Source organism: Mustela nivalis, assembly GCF_964662115.1.
Source record: "Mustela nivalis genome assembly, chromosome: 8".
Taxonomy (NCBI): domain Eukaryota; kingdom Metazoa; phylum Chordata; class Mammalia; order Carnivora; family Mustelidae; genus Mustela; species Mustela nivalis.
The window spans coordinates 44,449,000-44,472,030 of NC_139027.1; the positions used below are offsets into that span (position 1 = coordinate 44,449,000).

The 23,031-nt window shown below is 42.2% G+C and overlaps 2 protein-coding genes across 8 annotated transcripts in view; one reads left to right on the top strand and one right to left on the bottom strand.

The window, feature by feature from the left end:
• The window catches only part of CTNNA2 (catenin alpha 2), a 1,136,651-nt gene that overhangs the window by 363,688 nt on the left and 749,932 nt on the right, over positions 1–23,031 (bottom strand). The gene's annotated exons all lie outside the window — the stretch shown is intronic.
• LRRTM1 (leucine rich repeat transmembrane neuronal 1) lies at positions 18,291–20,995 on the top strand. Of its 3 annotated transcripts, none has more exons than XM_082745753.1 (2): positions 18,291–19,051; positions 19,166–20,995. In XM_082745753.1, exon 2 carries the CDS (start codon positions 19,225–19,227, stop codon positions 20,788–20,790), a length of 1,566 nt encoding a protein of 521 aa, XP_082601879.1. In that variant the 5' UTR covers positions 18,291–19,051; positions 19,166–19,224; the 3' UTR covers positions 20,791–20,995. The 3 variants fall into 3 exon arrangements, with proteins under 3 accessions (XP_082601879.1, XP_082601880.1, XP_082601878.1); XM_082745754.1 differs by having other exon boundaries at positions 18,291–18,899; XM_082745752.1 differs by having other exon boundaries at positions 18,292–18,895.

Genomic DNA, 23,031 nt, shown 5'->3' on the forward strand with positions numbered 1-23,031 from the left:
GAACAGTTGCCTCTTGGGATTAAGTCTCCGTGGGCCCAAATTGTGTGTTACTATGACAATGGTAAATGGGTTCACTGGCTTTCAGGGAAGTGGCTACGTGCACTGTGAGCTGCAGAAGGCACAATCTCTCTCCAGTTTCAGAACACACACGTACCCATTCATGGGTCTGTTTTTACACAGCGTGAAATGAGGGGCTTAGGGAAGCCACTGCATTGCTTAGTTTTAGTCACTGGACATTTTACTGACAATGACCTATACTGAGTATACTGGGTTTCATTTAGTAGCTCAAACTAAAAAAAAAAAAAAAAAAAAAAAGCGCCTGGTGGTAGAAGGAAGAGAATTAAGGATGCTTATCAGATGGTAATTAATTCAGTCTCTAGAAAGAATAAATAAATAAATAAATAAATGAGTTAAGTGTTCTGACGAAGTGGTTCTGTCAGATTCTGCACATACCCAGAATGTCTCCAGTATTGTCTTAAAAAAAAAAAAAATATATATATATATATATATATATATATATATATATATATATATATATATAACCACGATGGTTCTGTTTGTTGCTTCCTGAGCAAGAGGAATATCCACTGTTCTCTGAAGCTTACTACACCTTTTAAAAAAGAAAAGAAAAGGAAAGAAAAGAAAGAGCACCTTCAGAAAGGCTTTTTCCTAGAGTATAGATTACATACCATGCCAGAGACAGTCTCGAAAAACAAGTTAGCAGAAAATAAATGTTGATTAAATACAGTGACAGTAAACACTAAACTTACATTAATATTTCCCACTACTGGTGAGTTAGCATTTTATTATGCATTAGGACCTGTGTGTAAAAACACATTCACAAAAACTAAACCTTGCCACGATTAACATAATTAAAAATATATAGCCTTCTTATATATTAGAAAAGACGTATTTTAAAAGCCCACACTTATATGCTTTAAAAAAGATATGTTCCACAGTTATTCTTGGTTGTAGTTGCATACATTTTCTGAATTCATTATATGTCACAAATTATTTTTAAAATATGCCATTCAATAAAGTAATAACATATACAAAATAAGTCACTGGGTGGTTCTAACACACTTCTTTGACCTGAATTCTATGTGTACTTTCCCCAGCAATTGTACTTTGTCTAGTGAATACTCCCCTGGGAGAATTTCTGTTCCCACCAGTCAGTCCAGGTCCAGGAGTTCATCACCTCCAGTCCCGCTTGAAAAACCATCATGGTTATGTGTTCCATAGCGTTCCATCTTTTCCCAACCCCTATGTGAAACCACAAAACCCCCTAAATTAATGGCAAGTTTCCTTGTTTCTCCAGGAGGCCTTTCTATTTTATTCTAACCATGGCAAATATTTACTTGGTAGGTTATCAAGTTTTTCTATGTTATCTTGGTCTATGGACTTTCCTTATATTCTTTTTAGTCATTTTTATACATGAACATGTCACACTTATCTTTATCCTGCTACAGTGTCCAATACATAAATAAATAATTGAGCAAGTGAATGAATGATGGCTGATGCTGGCATACTCTGGTGGCCATGGCTGCCTAGGGGAATTCTGGGAGTTATTGTCCCTTTAAATATATCACCTCCCTAATGCAGAGACACGGTTTGGATCCTGATTCAAACATCACTTCAAAAAAAGAGAAAGAAAACAAAAAAGAAACTCGAGGGATAATGGGAGACATGTGAATATGAACTGAGCACTAGATGATATTAAGGAATTATCAATAATTTGCTAAAGTGTGATAATGATATTGTGGTTATGTAAACAAAATAGTATTTTTTTACAAAGCACAAACTGGTGGTTACCAGAGGACGGAAGGGTTGGGGGAGATAGGCAAAGTAGGTGAAGGGGATTAAGAATTACAGACTTTGGGGCACCTGGGTGGCTCAGTGGGTTAAAGCCTCTTCCTTTGGCTCAGGTGATGATCCCAGGGTCCTAGGATCGAGCCCCTCATTGGGCTCTCTGCTTGGCAGGGAGCCTGTTTTCCCCTTTCTCTCTACCTTCCTCTCTGTCTACTTGTGATCTCTATCGAATAAATAAAATCTCTCTAAAAAAAAAAAATTACAGACTTTAGTTATAAAATAAATAAATCATGGGGATGCAAAGTATAGCACAGGGAACAGAGTCGATAATATTGTAATAACTCTGCATGGTGACAGATGGTATAACTTATCATAGTGAATACTGCATACTATATAGAACTGTGAATCACTATGTTGTTCACCTGAAACTAATATAACATTGTATGTCAACTATACTTCAATAAATTAGAGCTATACACTAAATATTTAGGAGTAAAATGTTATGAAATCTATAAATTACTTTAAAATGCACAAAATTGGGGTGCCTGGGTGGCTCAGTGGTTTAAGCCTCTGCCTTTGGCTCAGGTCATGATCTCAAGGTACTGGGATTGAGCCCCGCATCGGGCTCTCTGCTTGGCAGGGAGCCTGCTTCCTCCCCCTTCTCTCTCTCTGCCGGCTTCTCTGCTTACTTGTGATCTCTGTCTGTCAAATAAAGAAATAAAAATAAATAATAATAAAATAAAATGCACAAAGTTAATGATAGAAAAGTTATAAGGCATTAGTAACTAAGACTAATAATTAAGTCTAAGTCTCATCAAGTAATTTCACACCTCTTTTTATACCATACTTGATAAAGAATAAAATCATAATAAATAATAAAAGTAAGAGCTATATCTCCACATGGCAATCATCTGGGAGTGGTTTCAAATATCCCGTCTATTCCTTAGTAAACCATTCTAGAAACAAGCGGCTGCCTGCATCATAATTCAGAAAAGGTAAACCCTCGTTCAATCTACCTAGAGTTAGGTACAAGGGCTGCTGGAGAAAAACGAGAAAAGACATCTAGGAAAACAAAGCTTTCTTCGAATACAAATCCCCACTTTGCTGGAAAATGTAGCTACTTGGCCAAAGAGAAAGGAAAGGACAATGCTAAATGTAGGTCTCCAATTTTAGTAGACCTACAAAACTGACAACAATGAAAATATCTCACTGCTGTAGAATGCAACATGAAAACCTACTGTATATGTATCAGCTCGTGTTTATTTTTTTAAGTTGTTCTATAAAGCAAGCACATTTCATAGATACAGATTCCATTTTATAGATGAAGAAACCTAGGTCTTGATAGTTAACTTCATATTTATCCTTAAGTTGTTTCAAATTACTAAATGGATGAAAAATAATTCCCAAGATTAAGGCAGTATCTCAGAATCGGAGCAAAACTATTCAGAATCTCAGAATCGGAGCAAAATTATTCCTTGACATTCTGATTATTAATTTATGACATACAATCCTCTGTTATCTGCTCCTAAAATACTTGGGTGGAAAACCCTGCCTCATTTCCTGCCAGCAGGCTACTACAAGAGACTCGCGTTACTGCAGAAGAGCCCCAGTTTATGAGTTCTTACTGTCTTCATATAGAATATCAAAGATTTCTGGAGAGCTTCTGAATGTGTCTCATTTTAACCCTCCCGACACCACTGCAGTTAGGTGTGTGGTAAATGCCACTTAGTTTACTTTATAAATCAAGAAGTCTTATGACGACAAAAAAAAAAAAAAAAGAAAGAAAGAAAAGAAAAGAAAAGAAAAGAAAAGAAAAGAAAAGAAAAGAAAAGAAAAGAAAAGAAAGAAACAAGAGGAAGAAATCTTATGACAGTTGGGATGGTGTTCTATGTGGCAATAGCCTCAGAGTAGAAAGAATTCTGGAACTGGAGACCCAGATACAATCATACAATATCCACATCACCAAAGTTATACAGTATTGCTTTTCTTTTTCAGCCCTCAGGGATTCTGAAAGAGCAAAACCATCAAAGTAAACAGTACTTTCCTTTCCACACTGGTTGAATAATATCCTAAGCGATAGGGACACTTGGATTTCAGAAAGGCTTCTGAAGCCTTTTCAATGTTCACAACAACTATAGGAGAGATGTACTATTTACCACATTATCTAATAAAACAAACTTTGTTTAGGTTTGAAGAGATATAGCTAGTTAGGCAACATGTCAATTTCATTTTCTCAAACAACTACTTAGTTTTGTACAACAAAAATTCTAATTGGCATCCATCAGACCTTGTTAGGCAATCATATTGAAAGGAGGTAGTTGATTCCATTAAACAATATTCTGAATTTATAGACATATTGAAATCAAATGGATAAATTCAAAAAGAATAACTCCTTTTAGAGAACTATTTATTTTTTAAATGAATGCTTATAGTTATTACTATCCAAACATAGTTAACCTATGCATATGAATGGCCAAAGGAACTCAAGGTGACCATTTGAGTAGAGAGGGCTGCAACCAGGCCAGGCTACCATCTGCAATAGTTTGATAAAGGATGAGATTCTCCTTTTGACAGCAGCTCCCAGAACGCAGGACTGAAGCCTGCCTTAATCATCTGTTATGAATTGCTCAAACAAGCATACATGAAAATCTCTTCTAGGACCATTCTGATACTGCCAATGTTGAATGTCTAGTGTAAAATCAGCAACTCAATAAAGACAGAAATAGAGTTGGTTTATAATGAAGTCATATCTCCTGTCTGTATTGCTGTATGGGCTGGGGAAGAATCCCTGCCTAGCTGAAGACCCTATCCAAATGCCTAGTTTCACAAGAAAGGTACAATCTAATTTTCTAAATTGTGCTGTGTTCCATTCTATAAGCCAGTAGCAAATTTACATTACAGGTAGAAAACCACCCAAGCTCTTAGCACTTTTATACTCAGTGTCCCTTTCACTTTCTCCTCCTTGTTGGATACTTCCGAATTCACATTTTCACGAATATCAAAATTGAAGGGATCTTAGAAAGCCTCCCATCCAACTTCCATTCTCTATATAAAGAAGGAAGGTACCCCAAACCATCACAGAGTTAGTAAATGGCAAAAATAGAATTTAAACATGGATATCCCAACTCTATGTTCAGGTCACTCCACTATTCCAGAAATAGGATCTGGGTTTTGCTCCTGAGAAATTTCAACTTAACAGATACAAGGGGTGGGGGGAGGGGAGAGAAAGTTCAGAAACAACTAGAGAGCAATTTAAGACAGTATTTAACAATTTAACAGTATTTAGAGGAGTAAGAGCTCAAAGAAGGGATAGATTAATATGGATTTCTGGGAGTGTGATTCCCACTAGGGAACAGAGTCTCTGAAGAATGGAATACTACCCCAAATATTTTATATCCCCCAGCATGTAGTACAAGTAATGAAGCAGAGTAAGTATCCACTATATAGTTTTTGAATGGATGGGTGACTGTATGGGTTTGTGGATGGGAAAGCGAACAGCCTAGAGAATGAGAGCCCTTGTACAGGAAGTGGGATGTAATAGGGGTCAGAAGCAGAAGGACAGTGTGGAGGTTAGAGAGTATTAAAATGAGTGCTATTTACTTAGAGGCTGTTGAAAATACAACCTGTCTGAAGCAGAAGCCATTCACTAGGACGTAGCTGATGATGTATTTGAACATTGACATCTCAGCAAAATGCAGCCGATCATTGCCTATTCCCATGACTTCACTGGGTTATGTTTAGATTGGCGTTGTAAATGCAGGGAGAGCTTGAGGAACTTGTTAATGAATCCAGACTCCCACATACAAAATGAGATTTCTGAATGTGTGTGGTCGTTGGTACTCTGTTCTGTTCTTTTTCTATGCAAACAGCAACAGATGGAAGGAATGGGGCGGGAGGAGTGGGAATTCAGGAGGAAAGATTAGGTTGCCCCATCCCTCTCTTGCTGGGTCTATATGGATGAACTCTGGGGAAAAAGAAGACTGTAGAAAACTCAGCTTTGGTGTTTACAAAGTCAAAGGCTGAATGACATTCAGCTCCTTTAGTTGCCATAACAGAGAATCTAGGGAGTATAGGAAAATCACTGATGACCAACATCAGCTTTGTTAAGGTCAGTGGCTTAGGTTTTCTGTACCTGGATTTCCTCATGTATGCTGGGAAAATGGGACAATCCCAGGGAACTTTAACAAAGGAAAGGAATTAATGTTGTAACATGCTTTACTTTAGCGCCTGAGATAGAACTGTCACTCTGTAAGGTTTGGTAGAGCTGATGAGGATGCTGTTGAACATTTGTGCAGATTTATAAAAAGTGCATTGACTTTTGAAGAAAGCACAGTTTATGTTCAAAATCCTCCTCATATTTTCAGCCCCGTCTCACTCAATGCAGCATACTAGCCATTTACCATCCGTTGAAAATAGGCTTGCTTTGGCCTTATTAGGATTTGGGCACTTGCTGTTCCCTCTGCTTGGAATGCATATCTCATGGAATCTGAAACGGCTGACTATTGCCATACAGTTTCAACTCAAATGTCACCTCCTCAAGGAAGCCTTGCCTAACCTTAGAGGAGAGCAGGCCCCTTCCCTCAATTTCTCTTTCCCACCTGGTTCCATTTTAACTTTCCCTAGCATATTGGTACCTAAAAATTATCTAATTTATCATTTGCTTACAAGACTACTTGGTCATTCACCACTGTAGTCCTATACTTAGAATATGCCTATAAGCTAAGTGCTCAACACATATGTAGCTAGTGACTTGTGGACTCATTGATGGACAAGACCAGGATCCCAAAACACATATATTCGAGACAACATTAATTACAGCTTCAAAGAAAAAGTTATCCCATTCCAAAAAGAGAATACTCAAGGTAAATTTCACATAGAATGACAGCATTACACTTTAATGCAAAATGTCTTCATGTTGTTGCTTCTCCTCGCTTCCCTCAGTCTTGAGGTCAAAGTAAACCAGAGGAAGACAGCGGAAGTTGCAACCACTTTCTTCCTCTCAGAGGAAAATCAGACCTTTAGAATAGCTAGAAGATGGGGCACCTGGGTGGCTCAGTGGGTTAAGCCTCTGCCTTTGGCTCAGGTCCATGATCTCAGGATCCTGGCTGGGATGGAGCCCCGCATCAGGCTCTCTGCTCAGTGGGGAGTCTGCTTCCCTCTCTCTCTCTCTCTCTCTGCCTGCCTCTCTGTGTACTTGTGATCTCTGTCTGTCAAATAAATAAATAAGATCTTTTAAAAAAAAGATTTATTTATAGAAAAGCTAGAAGTCTTTTAGATGTTACTTGTTTGTCTTTAGCCTAGTGAAATACACTTTCATTGTTGAAAGCTTTGGCTTTCCTCCTTTCTATCCCCCCTCACTTCTGGGGTTGAAGTGAACAGAACCCAACAATCTATGGTATACTTGTATTTCCTGTGAGTTGAGACCAGTGGTCTGCACATGCTAGATGCTTCGTAAGTTCTGCTGGTCTCATTACTTGTGTAAAGGCCAAAAGAGGACCTAAGGACTCATACACATTCTAGAGATATTTAACTTGTGGTCTAATGGTTGCAAAGTCAATCTTTCAACCTTGAGAGAAACAAGGTCCAGTTAGCAAGTGTTTAGGAATGTAAAAGGACGGTTTCAGAGTAAGTATGTGCCTCGCAGTTTCTACGTTAAAAACTGTCCTAACATCTAAATGGTGATTCCTAGTTAAATACAATATCCTTTAATATTTATGTACTGTTATTTTAATTTTAAATTTCTATTTTTATAGGCAAAGGACAATTGAGCGGAAAAATGTTATACCCTCTCTCTCTGTAGCTGTTCATGCTGTGAAGCAACCTGTTTTACTGTTTAAACCTATGTTTGTTCTGTTTCAATTGTGCAGGAGGAAACAGTTCTGGCACCTTTAAAAATCAAAGATCTATCACCCAACAGGAGAACATAGCAACTAGCAAAAGGAATTATGAGGATTAGTGAAGAGATACCAGGCTCCCAAAACCCTAACAGACTTAGGATTCAGCTGGGGTTCTTGCAAAATTGTCCATTCTGATCCAGCATATCTAATATGTGATTCTGCATTTCTAAGAAGCTCTACGTGATGCCCAGGCTTCTGGCCCTTGATGCTTATGGACCACAGTGTTTGGACCACATGGCTTGAGAAATAAAAAATTGTTTTAGAGTATTTACTATTTACAGACAGAGTAAATATTAATCCACTGATGCCTTATTTAACCTGTAAAAACCACCATAAGTTCCTCCACTCCTATCCAGAAATGGAGCCTAATCCTCACTCATTGGGTCAGGCTGACCATGTTATTAGCTTTAGGCAACAGACGACAGCAATTTGCCAGAAGGCGAGACTTGAAGGATATGGGTCACATGGGGTTATGGTCAGCACTCTGGACTCTGAAATGTATTTGCATACTGGGACTTGCTCTTTCTTGCCCCTCTTGGAACCCTGTAGTCACTGCATAACTGCACCTGAGGTAGCCTATTGGAGGACAAAAGGCCGCATGAAAGAGAACTGAGGGGTCCCGGGCTACAGTGAGTGAGTGAGTCAGTCAGTGGGGCCCCAGCCTGCCAACGTTTATGCCTGTGAGTGAAGCCATCCTCGATTGCCTGATTTCCAGCTAATTCTCCATCTGATCACAGACATTTGAGCGAGAACCATCAAGCTGTCCCATACAGATCTCTGGAGCCAACACACAGAACCAGGAACTAAATAAAATCATCATTGGCTTAAGCCAAGCTTTTTGTTTCTTCTTTCTGTTTTTATGCAGCCTCTGAAGCAGGAACAGGTACTTAAAGAAGGGGCAGTAAGAGTTTAAGTCAGAGATGGCTAATACCATCGTGCTAGAGATTCTTTTTCCTTTTTGTCTTCAAAGTGATATAACATTGGTGTTATGTAATATAAATTGAGATAAATAGTTATTGCAATGGCATTTGTACTCCTTCTCTATTTTTATAATTCAATTTATTTTTTTATTTTACTATGTTAAATACTTCTATTTAGAAGTTAAGTCCCTTTGCCCAGGTCGTATCGCTGATAAACGGCAGAATACTTTTCAGCCTGATAGAGCATCAGAAATTCCACGTTTTTTCAGTAAGTCATTCAATGTCTCAGATTGTTCTGCTAAAATGCAAATATAGGACGGCACTCTGAAGGACACGATCTCCAGTCATCACCCTGTTTTATGTTTGAGAAGGTAATACAAGGTCCATCCGCAAAGGAACAATCTTAACACTGATGTGAGATGCCAGTGACAAACCCTCTTGGGAGAGGGATGCGCTCCATGCCAGCCGGTCATTGACACAGTCCCTAGACAGACAGCACCAGGGCTGTACTTTTCCTTTGCAGGTTTACTGATCGCTGGGCTCTCTCCCCTAGCGTCAGTAATCCTTGACCATCTGCACTCCTCTCAAAACCTGTCAATGTCAGCCATATTTTTTCCTTTTTCACAGCCACGTGAAATCCATATTAATGACACTGTCATGGCTATGCCTATATATTATTAAAGCCTGGTCACTACGGACTATACAGCATTTCTCAATTTTTTTTAAACTATCTCACCCACTGAGGCAATTTCTACCTCTTCTGCTCCCTCTCATCCTTTCATGTCAAGAACACTATTTTAAAAGAAGCTTTGCCAACAGGTATTTCACAAGCTGAATACAGTCTGCAATATCACTTGCTTACTAATATAATCTGATTTTTAAAAATTAGAATTTGATAGCCTTTAAGCAAAACATACACTTCCCAGACAGCCTGGGCCCTGCCATTCCCTGTCATCCAGTTGCTTCCCACATCCACACTGTCTTACTAGATGGCAGAGAACTTCTGATGGTGCACCAGCTAAAGGCTAGTCTCCCTGCCTGGGGATTTGCACCTACCACCACCGTTCTAACCACCATGTACCTTCCAGAGATGCCTCAGTCTCTATGCCTAGCTATAACCTCTATTTCCACTTTCAACTGCTTACTCTTAGCTGCAGATGTTAGTTTGCTTCCACATCCTACTCTTCCTTGCTTTCCATTTACCCTAGATTAGCCCATTCTATTGAAATCATCTTAAATTAATTTTCGGAAAAAGTACTATTTACACGATTGCCAATCCCACTACAAAACTATTATTGTACTTGGCCTGTGCCATCCATTTCTAAGGTTAATAGAGTAAGTCCCGCTTGGGCTGACAATATCTCATTTGGGCAGATGTGGTAGCCTCCCAACTGTTCTTCTTCTTCCCAGGACCCATTTCCCTGCCCTACACATTCAAGGCCATCATTTATTGTCCCCACATCCTGGAAATTGGAATCCAGGTTGAAAGTTTTCCCAGTTCTGGCTCTAAGCTAACATTCCAGTCTCATCTCTCTTCATACATGTGTTCCCGATACCCTATGCATTTCAGAAGCCTTTGTGGTTTTTTCACAGGTTTTGGCTCCTAACTGGAGTGGCCTCCACCCTTCCATCTGGTCAGCTCCTCCTCCTTTTCTCCTGGCTCCTCTGGCTGATCTTGCTCAACTAGCTGGAGAAATCTCTCCAACCACCACTCTTATTTACATCTCTGCCACAGCACGAATCAAATTGCTTTGCTACCCATCACCTGCAATCCAGATCTGAGAACACTGGAGGCAGGGACTACCTTTTATCGAATTCTTGATCTCATCAGCTAAACCTCCATTTGACTTAAAAGAAAAACAAATAAGAACAGCAATAGACATTTATGTTAAATAATTAAAAGGCACTCTCAAGGTGTCTGTGGGGGATTAAGAAGTAGTTCCAGAGAATGGGAGATGATTTAAATAAAGACATAAATGCATCCAACTGAGCAGGTAAATTTGCCACAGAAAGCTCATTGCTTATGGATGGTGGGGGATTTCCTACACAAAAGAGATCTTTGTAAGGATGCCATGTATAAATGGCATTAATAAATCTGTGTGAATTCAATACCAAAATTGGGTTATTATTTTGTGCCTACATGTCAGTATACTTAGGAGCTATTTATATTTAGCTCAGATTTCATTGGCTATAGATTAGGCAAGAATTCAACCAGCTAATGAACTATTCACCAAGAATCTCTATGAACAGAGAACTGTGCCAGGCTACATTCATCAAGAGAGTTTGCATGTGTATCAGTGGTAGGTGGCTATTCCTCTGCTCTTTATGTATGGTCTCTCATATCTGATCTTCTTCTGTACTTTTGGAGGTAGATATTAAAGGGTCCTAAGAGCAGGAATAACAAGTCTGTTCTTAGGAATTTTTGTTGTGTCTGCTAGGACAAAATTAGTGACATCTGGAAAATTCTATAAAACAAGATAATTAAATGTCAAGATATATCAGAGACAGAACTTACTACAGTATTAAACTGGTTTCATTATTTGTAACCAGGATGAGGAGATAAGCGCTGCTAATATCAAGCAGAAGAACTGTGTTGTTTAGCTATCTTCATAAATTCTGGGACCTGGGGTGGGGGTGGGGGACAAGTTGTCCACCAGTGTCCTACTTTAGGGCTTGAAATCCAAACCTTAGAATCACTCTGGTAGGGTAAGAGCCAAGTTAGAGTCAGATGTTCCCATGGACTGCAATTAAATAGATGTTTCCAAAGCTGTCCTAACACATTCGTTTGGTGTTAATAGGTGTCCTAAATAATAGGGTGAAATCAAGAAAAACAAGATATCCTGTGACTGAAATCAAAAGTGTGTTCTGAGTCTCATAGAACAGAGCAGAGTCTGGTTCATTTAAAACAACAACAACAACAACAACAACAAAAAAAAACATTTAAACATTCTTATCCCAACAGAGGACTTTAAGTAACACTGCAGTAAGCTATTTTCAGACATTAAAACCTTTATGAAAATTATTTGGCTGGATGGCTACTTAATAAGATGTGAGAATGAAATGCTCATGAACTCCCAAAAGGAACGCTGGAGCCTGCAAAGCCCAACCCTCCATCTGAAGTGGGAATGGACTCTATGGGAAGGAGTGGAGAAACCAGAATAGGGAGGAATGTTAGTTCCAAGACAGGGAGAACATTCAGATAGTCATCTCGATCAGTGCCTGAGTGAGACAAAGGAGAGAGGACGAAAAGATGTTTCTGTTGGTGGTATGGTAGAGTTTCTCAAGGAGAAGAGAAAGCAGTGAAAGAGCTATTGAGGATGAAATGTGTACAACCTTTCAAGGAGACAATGTGGTACTACCTACGGGAAGTCTTTTAAAAGTCCCCACTCTTTGAATGCTAATTTTAGAATTAAAATTTAAGGCCACAGTTGTCCAAACAAGCAGAGGACTATGTCCTAGTTCGTTCAGGCTGCTATATAACAAACTACCTCAGACTGGGTGGCTTACACAATGAACATTTATTTCTCATAGTTTAGAGGTTTAGAAGTCTAAAATCAAGGTGCATGCAGATTCGGTTTCTGGGGAGAGCCTGCTTCCTAATTCATAGATAATCTTCTTGCTGTCCTCACATGGCAGAAGAGGCCAAAGAACTCTTTGGGGTCTCTTTGATCAGGGTTCTAATTCTATTCATGAGGGCTCCATCCTCCTGATCTAGTGTCCCTGCCAGTCCCTACCTCCAAATAGCATTACCCTGGGACTGGGTTTCCAGCATATGAATTTTAGGGGGAGATAAGCATTCAATCTATTGTAGTATATGTTTGAAAATGTTCATCAGGGCCATTTTATAATAGCTAAGAGACAAAACCAAGTAATTGGTAAACAAGAGGGGATGGATAAGAGAAATAAAATAGAATATTTTATAGCACTGAAGATGATTCTATTGATTTGTATTCTTAATGTGAAAAAATAACACAATGAGGAAAGCAGTTACAAAGGAATATGAGTAATGTTACCAGATTATTAGAAAATATATGCAAATTAGACAAATTCATACACCAAACTTAATAGTTGATTTCTGGATATTGAAATTTATGCGAAAATTTTCATTTTAATTTTCAGTTTTTCTCGCGTATTTTTTTTAATTTTTATTTTTCTATAATGAAAAGGTAAAACTAAAATGTTCATGAGAAATATATGCAGATTGGCAGTGACAGGAATACTGAAGAGGAAGGTGGAAGATGCCTAAAGCTAGCACATACAAGGGTTCTGTTCTTCCTGCTGTAACGATGATAAAACCAAACCTTATTAAGAACCTACCAAGTACCAGGTTACTATGATAGACACAGACTTTGCATTCTCTTTGTCTGAAATCTAATCAGAGAGAGAACAAGATTCAGAAGGGGGTTTTTGTCTAAATTCTACCAACAGTCATGGGCAATTAACATAACTGACCCTTCAATTCCGCAGTTATAACACTAGGAAATTGGTGACCCCTGGGTTCCTTTTTCAGGTTAGACTTTGTCAATGCTTCAACAGAATCCTTCTCAAAATTTAACTTTAACCTAGGGCTAATGGTAAAATGCAGATGTGATTCTGTGGGTCTCAGAAGACACCTGATTCCATCTGTTTAACATACTTTAAGGCTGTGAGCCCCAGGCATACACTTTTGAGTTGCAAGATACTAATACACACCATCTCACTGAATTTCCCCATGACTCTTTTAAAATAGCCATACTCAGTCCTATTTTACTGATAATCGAGTAACCAGTATGGGATCAAATGGATACAAAATGGCAAAGAAGGGACCCCAGTCAAGATCTTTTTACTGTAGTCTCCAAGACCTTTAACATCGCATTCAGTGCTAAAATAGTAGAAATTACTGACACACTCCTACAAAGGGAACAGCACCAGGCATAGGATTGGTAAAGACAAGATGCTAATAGAGCTCAGAAGAATGAAAGATCGCTTTATGGGGAGATCTGTTAAGAACTCATAAAGGAAATTTCATATCAACCTTGAAGATGGCTAGAATGAAGGTAGGCAGAGACTGAGAAAGGATACAACAGTTAGGTATAATATGACAAATCAGAACATATGGCAATGCAGAGGGAATCTACAGAGAAGGGCCCCACATGACAGAACAGCCTCTTGAAATAAGGCAGATCTCAGAGACTGAAACAATATAGCAAACTCAAACTTTCAGTATGGCATTGGAAGCCCTTTACCGACCTTCTTCTTCCCAACACAGAGGTTCCACTTGTCCCTGTTTACCTTCTTCCCCACCCCATGAAGAAATGGAGCTACTCAAAAAGTTTTAAGCATTCCCATTCCCATATTTGTACTTAATGCCTTTATGATGCCCACACCTCCTGTCAGTGCACCTGTATCTTGAGTCCATAAACTCAATTAAAACTCATGAGCTTTACTTCCATCAATGAAAACTTTAAACATGGTCCCATTGGATCTCTCAGTTATTCTCATTTGTATATTTTTGAGACATATACTCTCAGGCAGTGGGCAATATATAAATATTATTGGCAAAGTCCCTCAGTGTCTGCTTCTCTTTCCTACCTAAAGTTCCTGGAAGGAAGCACTGAGTCACTGCATTTCTTGGGTTCACCTCCATTATTCCCATCATGCACTGAACATGGCAGGTACTTCCCCACTGCTATCTGTACTACTACCTAGTTTTAAGAGGAGGACAAAGTTTGGTAAGAAAAAAAAAAATTGGCCTCCCCTCTTTAATTTGTTTCTCCTAAGTAGAACTCCTGAGAGAAGACTTAGGGCGCTCACCTTTGGCCTCATGTGCATCTTCAGAGGCATTCAGTAAAATGCCAGCTGTATGCTGTGTGCCCACAGAAACAACAGAGTTAATTCTCTCCTTTTGAAATTGTGACTCCCACCCTCCTCCCCTTCCTCTAAATGTTTCCTTTTAAAGAAAGCCATGGTTCACTGCTACTGAAAATTAAAGACAACAGCATAAAGATCAAGGTCCAAGCTGGTGCCAGCAATGACAGAACATTAAAATCACCACTCAAATTTCTCTTTCCTTGAACACTGCCAAAGACTGCTAATGGAAAGCCAATCCCCAGAACACCTGTTCATTTCAGATGTTCTTCACTTGCACCTCTTGGTTCACGCACTATTTTGACTACAAGAAACAAATTGGAGGTGATCTCCAGTTGAGATAAAATGGGGAAGACATATCCCTTAAAAATTGTATGTGATTACCCCCCACCCTGCTCCTCACCACCCCCCATCACAGCATGAAGTATCAAGAAAAAGCGGAGGGCTTATTATGCAAAGGTTCATTTTTAAGGCTTAGAAGAGGAGAAATTAATCACCTTTTCCTCCTCCAAGCTATACTCTGCCCTTTCCAGCTGTCTCAAGCTTGTTCTTCTACCTTCTCTTAATTCCAGATTGCATTTTGGCAGTCAGAGTGGACCCCAGAGTTCCTTCCATTTTCTGAAACGATATTTTCAAGATTTTCTTCCTTTCTGACTTCAGTTCCCAATCACACGTTGGCGTGATGGCTTGGGGGTGGTTTTCTGGATGTCTGACTACTGTACTCTGGTGGCTCAGCAAGACAGGGATAAGCTCATTCCCCATATGAAAGTGGAAAATGTTAAGGGTGTTTTTGGAGCATGTAAAGTACCTCTGATCTGCAATCAACACTGAAGGAGTCAAAATTTTGTCAGCAGGAACCTGTGGTTCGCCCAGAAGAAGAGACTGACCAAGTACATGCAACACCACATTATACCCTGAATGAGATGTTCTCACAAGACAGGTAAGGAGAGAGAAAAGATCAAACACGAGGAAAGAGAGAACTTCAGGGGATTTCTTTTCATTTTTACTTGTTAGTGTGTTGGACCCTGAGAAGCATGAAATTAAAACTCGCAAAAAACAGCCTATATCAACTTGCTGTGGTGACTCAAAAGTTGTCGTTTCTCAACTCAACTTTGCTGAAACACTTGATTCATGTTGTTCTTATTTAACCTAATTTGCATTGATTTAATCAGTGCTGGTATGCTTTAAATACATAATAAATTGGGATTCTGCAACTTAGATGACTTAGAATAGCTAAATTTCAATAAAGCTCATTTCAATCTGTTAATGTATACAGTTCTGCCAAAGGGTTTAAAAGCGTAGAAAAGATGCAAACTTGCCACATTAGAGGTGGGAAAGGTTTAAAGATACCATCCAGATGAAATGATTTGCAGGATAATAATGTGAAAAGCATATATATATATATATATATATATATATATATATATAATACACACACACACACACATATATCTTAATTACAACCTAGACACATCTTCTACATTTTGAATAGCATACTTAGAAGAAAACTCACATATAAATGCAGTGAATTTAATTTTATTCTCTTTCCTCCTTGCCAACACTCAACTCTCTTCTGCCTCTCTGTACCAGCTCTACAAATCAAGTGACATCCAAAGTGGGACCTCTTCTTGCCCATTTGGCAGGCTCCATCATCACTTTGCCAAGCTGTCTGCATTAGGAGGATTTTCTTCCTAGCAGCCCTGGGGATTGGGTGGTTTAGACTCACAGTGCTTGCTGAATGGTTGGCCAATGTTTACTCCTGCCTGCCCCCGCCTCCCCCACCACCCTTTAGAGTTTATGGCTCAATCAGCCAGCCTGCTGTCAGGAATAATTGTGTTGGCAAAAGGTGAAAACACTTGATGGTGAAATTGTTTGTCTGCTCAAGTGTTCCGCAGCACCTTGCAGGTGCCAGGATGAAAACTGCAGGTGCCCAGTCCAGAGTCAGGTAGGTGGCTAGAGTGACAGAGAGGCAACCATCAAGAATGGCAAGGGAAGAATACCACTTAGGTGTGGGACAGCAAAAAATCCATCTGTGGGGTAGCGAGCTGTAAGACCTTGAGTAACAGCCTGATATCTCTGTGTCTCAGTTTCATCATGTGCAAAATTAAGGGACTTGATTTTCTTTTCTTTTCTTTTTGTTCAAAGATTTTATTTATTTGACAGAGATCACAAGTAGGCAGAGAGAGAGTGGGGAAGCAGGCTCCCCACTGAGCAGAAAGCCCAATATGGGGCTTGATCCCAGGACCCTGAGATCATGACCTGAGCCAAAGGCAGAGGCTTAACCCACTGAGCCACCCAGGAACCCCAAGGGGCCTGATTTTCTAACATCTCTTCTAAGTCCCAAGATGACATGTGATGTCCAGGACATCTTGGATTTGTTTTCCTTCCAATTAAATAACACATCTTGGAGATAAATAACCAGGGCAGAGCTCAGATGAATAAAAAAATGTAATGATTCATGCCCCTGTTCACAGGACTTTTCCTGAAAAGTACCACCAGTCTTTGATTACTTTGACTCGACTGGCTGGTGCCTTCAGCTTGGATGCTAAGTAAGAACCAACGCAGTTACTTGTCCAAAGTCAATCCAGCCTGGGAGCTTTGGTAACCTACCACCTTCTTATCAAAGTCAGTACCACTATAGATACCCACTGACTTTCAATCCCTGAGAAGCAGAGATGATGGGAATTCAAAGAGAGGAGCTGGAGATTCACATTTGATTCCCCCATCATATCCTTGATTATCTCTGTCAAACGCTAGGCTTACCCACACTCACTTCCAGAAGGGTTTCCTTTCCCTCTGCCATCGCTGAGGATTTTTTTTTTTTTTTAAACAAATGATCAACAGGTTCCTGACAATAGCCATACAGATCCTCTCCAAGCCTTTTGGTTGGAACAAGAGAGAGCGCGAGCTCATTATAAGAACCCCATCTACAGATGATTCTGAATGGAAATAATCAGGCAAAGAATTCTCTTCACACTTAGAAGGCACAATTTAGCAACAGTCTCTAAGTTTAATTAGGATTATGTGTATGGGGGGGGTAGGTTTCATTATGGTTTAAACTACTCTTTCTCTACTTATTCTCTAGCATTTTCTCCTAGAGGGTACCCCAGGGTGCTGTAATCACCATGTGCAGCATGTTGGGGTCAGCCCTCCTGGGTGTCATACAGCAGAATCTTTCTTTAATCCACCTGGGACCTTACAGACATCTAAGGGGAATGATTAAGTCCCCGAAGGCTCTCAGGCAGGACTCCCTGTACACAGACATACGGTTCTGCCACACTGGGTCTCATACCACCAAACCGGGATGCTTTCTAAACCCACTGGATTTAGAAACCATTTCCCCATCTACCACTAAAAAGGGCTGGCTGACTGCAGAACTCCAGTGCCTGTAAGGAAAGGGGAAACGGAAAAAAAAAAAAAAAAAAAAAAATCTTAGCCAAGCCCCCACAATCACTGCTTTACTCTATCTTCTCTCAAGTTGCTTTTCTAAAGCAAAGGACCAAATGTTGATTTCTCTACAGATTCCTACGTGTCTCTTATACGTAGACAGCTTTAAAGGGAGGAAGGGGGAGAGAACAGAATCTTTCAGTTTCCTGCTTGGAAATAGCATGTCGTTGATGATGCTACCCCACATCTACATCCCCTCTCCCCGCCTTTTTTTGATATATGGACAAAAAAGCTGAAAGTGTTTTCCGTTTCATCAAAGAACATATATTACTTTAGTGGCTCGGTAAAATGTTGGTTTTATGCCCACCCCTTTTCAATCTGCCCATGTCTGAGGTGCTCCGGGAAGACGCACAATCGTGAGCAGCTTACGACACTCAGTGAGCAGTAGGTGCCTGTGCAAGCTCGCGCCGCACACAGCCTGGCGGAGGGAAGGAGCCCGGGCGCCGCTCCCCGCTCCCCGCGCCGCCGCCCGCGCCGCCCGCCGCCCGCACCTCCCCGCCGCCCGAAAAGCATGAGCGAGCCGGCTCTCCGCAGCCGCCCCGGGCGCGAATGGCAGGCGGTCTCCGCGGAGTAAAAGGTGGCTCCGGTCAGTGGTCCTTTCCAATGACGGACATTAACCAGACTGCCAAATCCAGGGGAGTCGTGAGCCCCGAGTTTGGAGTTTTTTTTTTTTTTTTTTTCCCCACAACGTCACAGTCCGAACTGCAGAGGGAAAGGACAGCGGCAGGAAGGCGAAGCCCAGCGCCGGCACGTAGTTGGGAAACTTGCGGGTCCTAGAAGTCGCCTCCCCGCCTCGCCAGCCGCCCTTGCAGCCCAGAGCCGAGCAGCAAAGTGAGACATTGTGCGCCTGCCAGATCCGCCGGCCGCGGACCGGGGCTGCCTCGGAAACACAGAGGGGTCTTCTCTCGCCCTGCATATAATTAGCCTGCACACAAAGGGAGCAGCTGAATGGAGGTTGTCACTCTCTGGAAAAGGGTGGGTAAGACACTTTTTAATTAAATTCTTTCCCGAAGATTTTTTTTTTCCTCCCTTTTCTTTGCTGCAGCATCTAACATGGACCAAATCACCATCTCTTTGATCTTTCCGTGGCTGTGAACTTTCTATGCTGCCCAGCTTTCTGCATGCTTAGAGGTGAACGTGTGGCTTTGGGGAGGGGGGTCCTTCTTTATTTCAATATATTTATTTGATTTTGCCCTTTTCTCCCCCTCCCCCGCTCCCCCTCCCTTGGAATAAAATATGATGTAGATTTCTGACCGAGCGCTTCCAATGGACATTCTCCAGCCTCTCTGGAAAGATTCTCGCTAATGGATTTCCTGCTGCTCGGTCTCTGTCTATACTGGCTGCTGAGGAGGCCCTCGGGGGTGGTCTTGTGTCTGCTGGGGGCCTGCTTTCAGATGCTGCCCGCCGCCCCCAGCGGGTGCCCGCAGCTGTGCCGGTGCGAGGGGCGGCTGCTGTACTGCGAGGCGCTCAACCTCACCGAGGCGCCCCACAACCTGTCCGGCCTGCTGGGCTTGTCCCTGCGCTACAACAGCCTCTCGGAGCTGCGCGCCGGCCAGTTCACGGGGTTAATGCAGCTCACGTGGCTCTATCTGGATCACAATCACATCTGCTCGGTGCAGGGGGACGCCTTTCAGAAACTGCGCCGAGTTAAGGAACTCACACTGAGTTCCAACCAGATCACCCAACTGGCCAACACCACCTTCCGGCCCATGCCCAACCTGCGCAGCGTGGACCTCTCGTACAACAAGCTGCAGGCGCTGGCGCCCGACCTCTTCCACGGGCTGCGGAAGCTCACCACACTGCACATGCGGTCCAACGCTATCCAGTTCGTGCCGGTACGCATCTTCCAGGACTGCCGCAGCCTCAAGTTTCTTGACATCGGATACAATCAGCTCAAGAGTCTGGCGCGCAACTCTTTCGCCGGCTTGTTCAAGCTTACCGAGCTGCACCTGGAGCACAACGACTTGGTCAAGGTGAACTTCGCCCACTTCCCACGCCTCATCTCCCTGCACTCCCTCTGCCTGAAGAGGAACAAGGTGGCCATTGTGGTTAGCTCGCTGGACTGGGTTTGGAACCTGGAGAAAATGGACCTGTCTGGCAACGAGATCGAGTACATGGAGCCCCATGTGTTCGAGACCGTGCCGCACCTGCAGTCTCTGCAGCTGGACTCCAACCGCCTCACCTACATCGAGCCCCGGATCCTCAACTCCTGGAAATCGCTGACAAGCATCACTTTGGCCGGGAACCTATGGGACTGTGGGCGCAACGTGTGCGCCCTGGCCTCATGGCTCAGCAGCTTCCAGGGGCGCTACGATGGCAACTTACAGTGCGCCAGCCCGGAGTACGCGCAGGGCGAGGACGTCCTAGACGCCGTGTACGCCTTCCACCTGTGCGAGGATGCCGAGCCCACCAGCGGCCACCTGCTCTCAGCCGTCACCAACCACAGTGACCTGGGGCTCCTGGCCAGCCCGGCCACCACACTCGCTGACGGAAGAGAGGGGCAGCTCGACGGCACGGACGAGCCGGCTACGGTGGGTCTCCCCGGCGGCGAGCATGCAGAGAACGCTGTGCAGATCCACAAGGTGGTCACAGGCACCATGGCCCTCATCTTCTCCTTCCTCATCGTGGTCCTGGTGCTCTATGTCTCCTGGAAGTGTTTCCCAGCCAGCCTCAGGCAGCTCAGACAGTGCTTTGTCACGCAGCGCAGGAAGCAAAAGCAGAAACAGACCATGCATCAGATGGCTGCCATGTCTGCCCAGGAATACTACGTTGATTACAAACCGAACCACATTGAGGGAGCCCTGGTGATCATCAACGAGTACGGATCCTGTACCTGCCACCAGCAGCCCGCAAGGGAATGCGAGGTGTGATTGTCCCAGTGGCTCTCAACCCGTGCGCTACCAAATACGCCTGGACAGCTGGGGCAGCCGGCCAGCGCCAGGCTGGGGTCTCCTTGTCTGTGCTCTGATATGCTCCTTGACTGAAACTGTAAGGGGATATCTCCCAGAGACTTGACATTTTAGCTTTATTGTGTCTTAAAAACAAAAAACGAAATAAAACACAACAAAAACCCCACCCCACAACCTTCAGGACAGTCTATCTTAAATTTCATATGAGAACTCCTTCCTTCCTTTGAAGATCTGTCCATATTCAGGAATCTGAGAGTGTAAAAAGGTACCAATCATTGATTTTTTTTTTTTTTTGTAAACTAAAATGTTTAAAATAAAATAGCATTTACAGTTTTTACAGACTGGTGTAACCTAAATGAATTGTTGCTAAAAGAGAAGCAACAGTTAAAACGTCCTTCCCTGTGTGTGTGTGTATGGGGGGGGGGGCGCGGTGGAGGGTGCATTGGCTAGAGGGAAAATCCAGAAATTCAGGAGCCTAGTAGACTCAATTTGAAATATTAAGAAGGACAAATACAGCTCATGAGGTTGATTTATCCCCACATGACTAAAGACTGGAGGGGGAAAAAGCAAGACCTTTCGTATTATTTTTAGGGGAGTGCAGTGCAGTCACAGTAACGCAAGTGAAAGTGGAACTGAGGACTGAGCATCACTGCCTAGCCTTGAAGGCAGGGATCATTACAAATAGCTTTTAAAAGGCAGTGTCAGATTGTTTGTCCTATGAACAAGAAACATTTTTGCACTTAATATAACAACCATCTTTCAAATCAATTCAAAGTCTCACCCCCAAATGTCACTGGTTCATAATTCTCTTATGCCTCTGATTCACCAGAGTGGTAGCATTTGTGCCCTTTTCTGTACTCTCCCAAGAGAAAGACAGACCCTCAGCTCCTGTTCAGCAAGATCTGACTGAGGGGAGGAAGAGGAATAAGACAGAATCCAAATGCTGGCAGATGAAAGCTGTGCTTTCTGGAGCACATTGCTAAGACTGCAGCAAAGCTTAGGCTCTCAGTAGTGACAGCACAGTCCTAGTTACTTTGGGGAACAGTGAGAAAAATCCTCTGGCTGAATGCCTACTGGGTAACTAGCAGGAGACTTTAGGGGCAGACTTGGTAGAGAAGCAATGGGGGTCATGTGGGATAGGGGTAAGATCACCATTGACCCTGTGTTCAAATATTACGGAGACGGGAGTAATTTGTTAGCCTGGAACAGAAAAGCTGCCTCTGTTCAGATTGCCCTTTTGTGTAATGCCTGCTTTCCCTGAGCTCTTTTACTTTTCTCTGTGTTGGGATCAATGACTGCTTCTTCCCCACCCCTTCACAGGTTTCCAGGTCCATCATTGAGATTTAGGTTGTTTACTGAACTAAATTAAAGAGTAGTAGCAGTTGGTGGGTGAAGGGAAGGAAGAGGGAGGAGTACTGTGTGTTGGATGGGAGGGGTCTTTCACTCGCTAACACTTTAAGCAAATGTATGGTGGAAATAAATGGAGATGGAGAGCAGATGGTGAAAACCGAACCAATACCCATGCCCAGAAGTCTTTTTCAAACTCAGGTGCTCACCTTTCTTTCTGAAAGATCCTATAACCTGGCATCTATCTATGTATTCCTCCCTCCTTCCCTCCCTACCTCTCTTTCTTTCTTTCTTTTTCTTGAGAGACATTCAAATAGTAGGGAGAGGGAAGGGGAAAAACACACACATACCACCATCTCTCGAATGCAAATGCCTCTAGCCACCTACCTAAAGAGGAAAAATCAGCTGTCTGAAATGCAGAATCTCATCACCAGGAGGTTTACTTAGGCTGAGGACTGGTAGTAGGTTTCTCTTCTACCTAGGGAGAAATCCATTTGCCTAATAATACTGCACATAAGGGGCCCTTTCGAGAGAAATACTTTGCAAATGTCTCTAAGATGCTAAACCTTGAGAGTGGAGTTTAACACCTCCCTCCCTCTCTCTCTAGCTCACTCGCGCGCGCTCTCTCTCTCTCTCCCTCTCTCTCACACACACAGGCATGCACATGCACCCCAGCTCATTTTTCCTGACCAGAAAACTCCATCGTCTTTGTTTCTAATTAAAACATGACATTATGACAGACACCATGCTCTTATCATGTATTTAGGGGAGAAGAGAGGTGCTTTATTTGATCATTTTGAGGAGAAGGTTTTGGATTCAGCCTATGCATGACAATTCAGGGCTGCTGTTTTAAAT